This window comes from Fukomys damarensis, unplaced genomic scaffold (assembly GCF_012274545.1).
Source record: "Fukomys damarensis isolate Sample0158 unplaced genomic scaffold, DMR_v1.0_HiC HiC_scaffold_37, whole genome shotgun sequence".
NCBI lineage: Eukaryota > Metazoa > Chordata > Mammalia > Rodentia > Bathyergidae > Fukomys > Fukomys damarensis.
The window spans coordinates 8,284,395-8,286,110 of NW_022900949.1; the positions used below are offsets into that span (position 1 = coordinate 8,284,395).

At 57.2% G+C, this 1,716-nt stretch overlaps 1 protein-coding gene across 1 annotated transcript in view; it reads left to right on the forward strand.

Annotated features, from left to right (window-relative positions):
* Plin3 (perilipin 3) overlaps positions 1 to 1,716 on the forward strand; it is a 22,476-nt gene that overhangs the window by 8,363 nt on the left and 12,397 nt on the right. Inside the window, exon 5 of the mRNA XM_010635082.1 lies at positions 805 to 1,102. Coding sequence (XP_010633384.1) covers positions 805 to 1,102 — 298 coding nt within the window. The remainder of the gene's footprint in view (positions 1 to 804; positions 1,103 to 1,716) is intronic.

Sequence of the window (1,716 nt, forward strand, 5' to 3'; positions counted from 1 at the left end):
TTTTGGTTTTTTGAGACAGGGTCTCAACTGTGTAGTTGAGACTGACCTGGAACTCACTGTGTGGCCCAGGCTGGTCTCAAACTCACAGCGATCCTCCTGCCTCAGCCTCCCGAGTGCTAGGATTACAGGCATGTGCCACCACGCCCGGCTTTTTCCCCAGCCTATTTTTATTTTTTATTTTGAGACAGTGTCTCACTAAGTCACATGGCTGTTCAGGTTAGGCTTGAATCTGAGATCCTCCTGTCTCAGCCTCCCAGAGTGCTGGGATTTCAGGCACACACAACTAGTTTGACCTTAATGACCACTTTAAAGACTGTCTGAATACAGCCACATTTGTGCTGGAAGTGAGGGCTTCAATTTACAACTTCCTTAGGAGGATGCAGCGCCACCCTTAACCCCTGAGAGGAGGACAGGGAGGCACAGAGAGGTACAGGGACCTGCTGGAGGCTACACAGCTAGGGGCAGCAAGCCTGGGCACCTGGGTATTCTTTTTGTTTTTGGGGGGACCAGGGATCAAACTCAGGTCCTCGCACTTACGAGGCAGGCAGCAGAGCCACTGAGCTAACCCCCCTGCCCTCATTCTTGTGTGCGTGTGCATGCGTGTGTGCGTGTGCATGCGTGTGTGCGTGTGTGTGTGTGTTTTTACACGAGCGCGCATGCGCATTGCAGGGAATAGGACTTTTCCCCAAGCCGAATCGCAGCTCTTCTCCCTCAGGGTCACAGCCGCACCAGGAGGCGGAATGTTCCATTCGGGGTGCGGCAGGGGGCGCCCAGGGACAGAGGTGCGGGTGTCCTGTCTCCTAGGTCCTGGCGGACACCAAAGAGCTCGTGTCGGCCAAGGTGTCGGAGGCCCGGGACGTGGTGTCCCACACGGTGTCCAGTGCCAAGGACTCCGTGGCCACCCGTGTGGCGGGCGCGGTGGACGTGACCCGCGGGGCTGTGCAGAGCGGTGTGGACATGACCAAGTCTGCGGTGACCAGCGGCGTCCAGTCGGTCATGGGGTCGCGCGTGGGGCAGATGGTGCTGAGCCGGGCAGAGACCGTGCTGGGCAAGTCGGAGGCCTGGGCCGACAACCACCTGCCCATGACGGATGCCGAGCTGGGTGAGTGAGGTCAGGGCCTCGTGCTGCCACTGCATCCCAGTTAGCGGCTCTCAGTCCCCGCATCCTGGCCAACCATGGCTGGTGGTCACTTCTACCCTCATCCTGCAGCCTGTCCTGCCCGCGACAGCCACTAGAGGGCGCCGTGAGCACCGAGTCAGGTCCTGCTTCCTCTGCCCTCAGCCCTCCATGACTCTCACCTGCCTGGGGCCAAAGCCCAGGTGCTTCCTGCAGCCCTCGGGGCCCTGCACACTGGCCTGTCCTCTCCCCCACCTCCCTTTCTGCCCTTCACGCCCTCTGCTCCAGCCACACGAGCTCTTTGCCACTCCTGTACCACACTGGGCTCCATCCTGTCCCAGGGCCTTTGCACCGGCTGTACCCTGTATCACTTGGCTCCAATCAAATGTCACCTCCTCAGAAATGTCTACCTAGTCTCCATTATTTTCCCTTTTGCTTGATTTCTGTTACTGAGATGAATTCTGTGAGCACCCAATTTTGATCCCGGACGTATCTCTAGGATCTAACTTACAGGAGGTGCTCAATAATCCTTTTTGTAGCAGTGAAACTGGGTATTGAGCCCAGGGCCTTTTTTTTTTTTTTTTTTTTTTAAGTTTTAC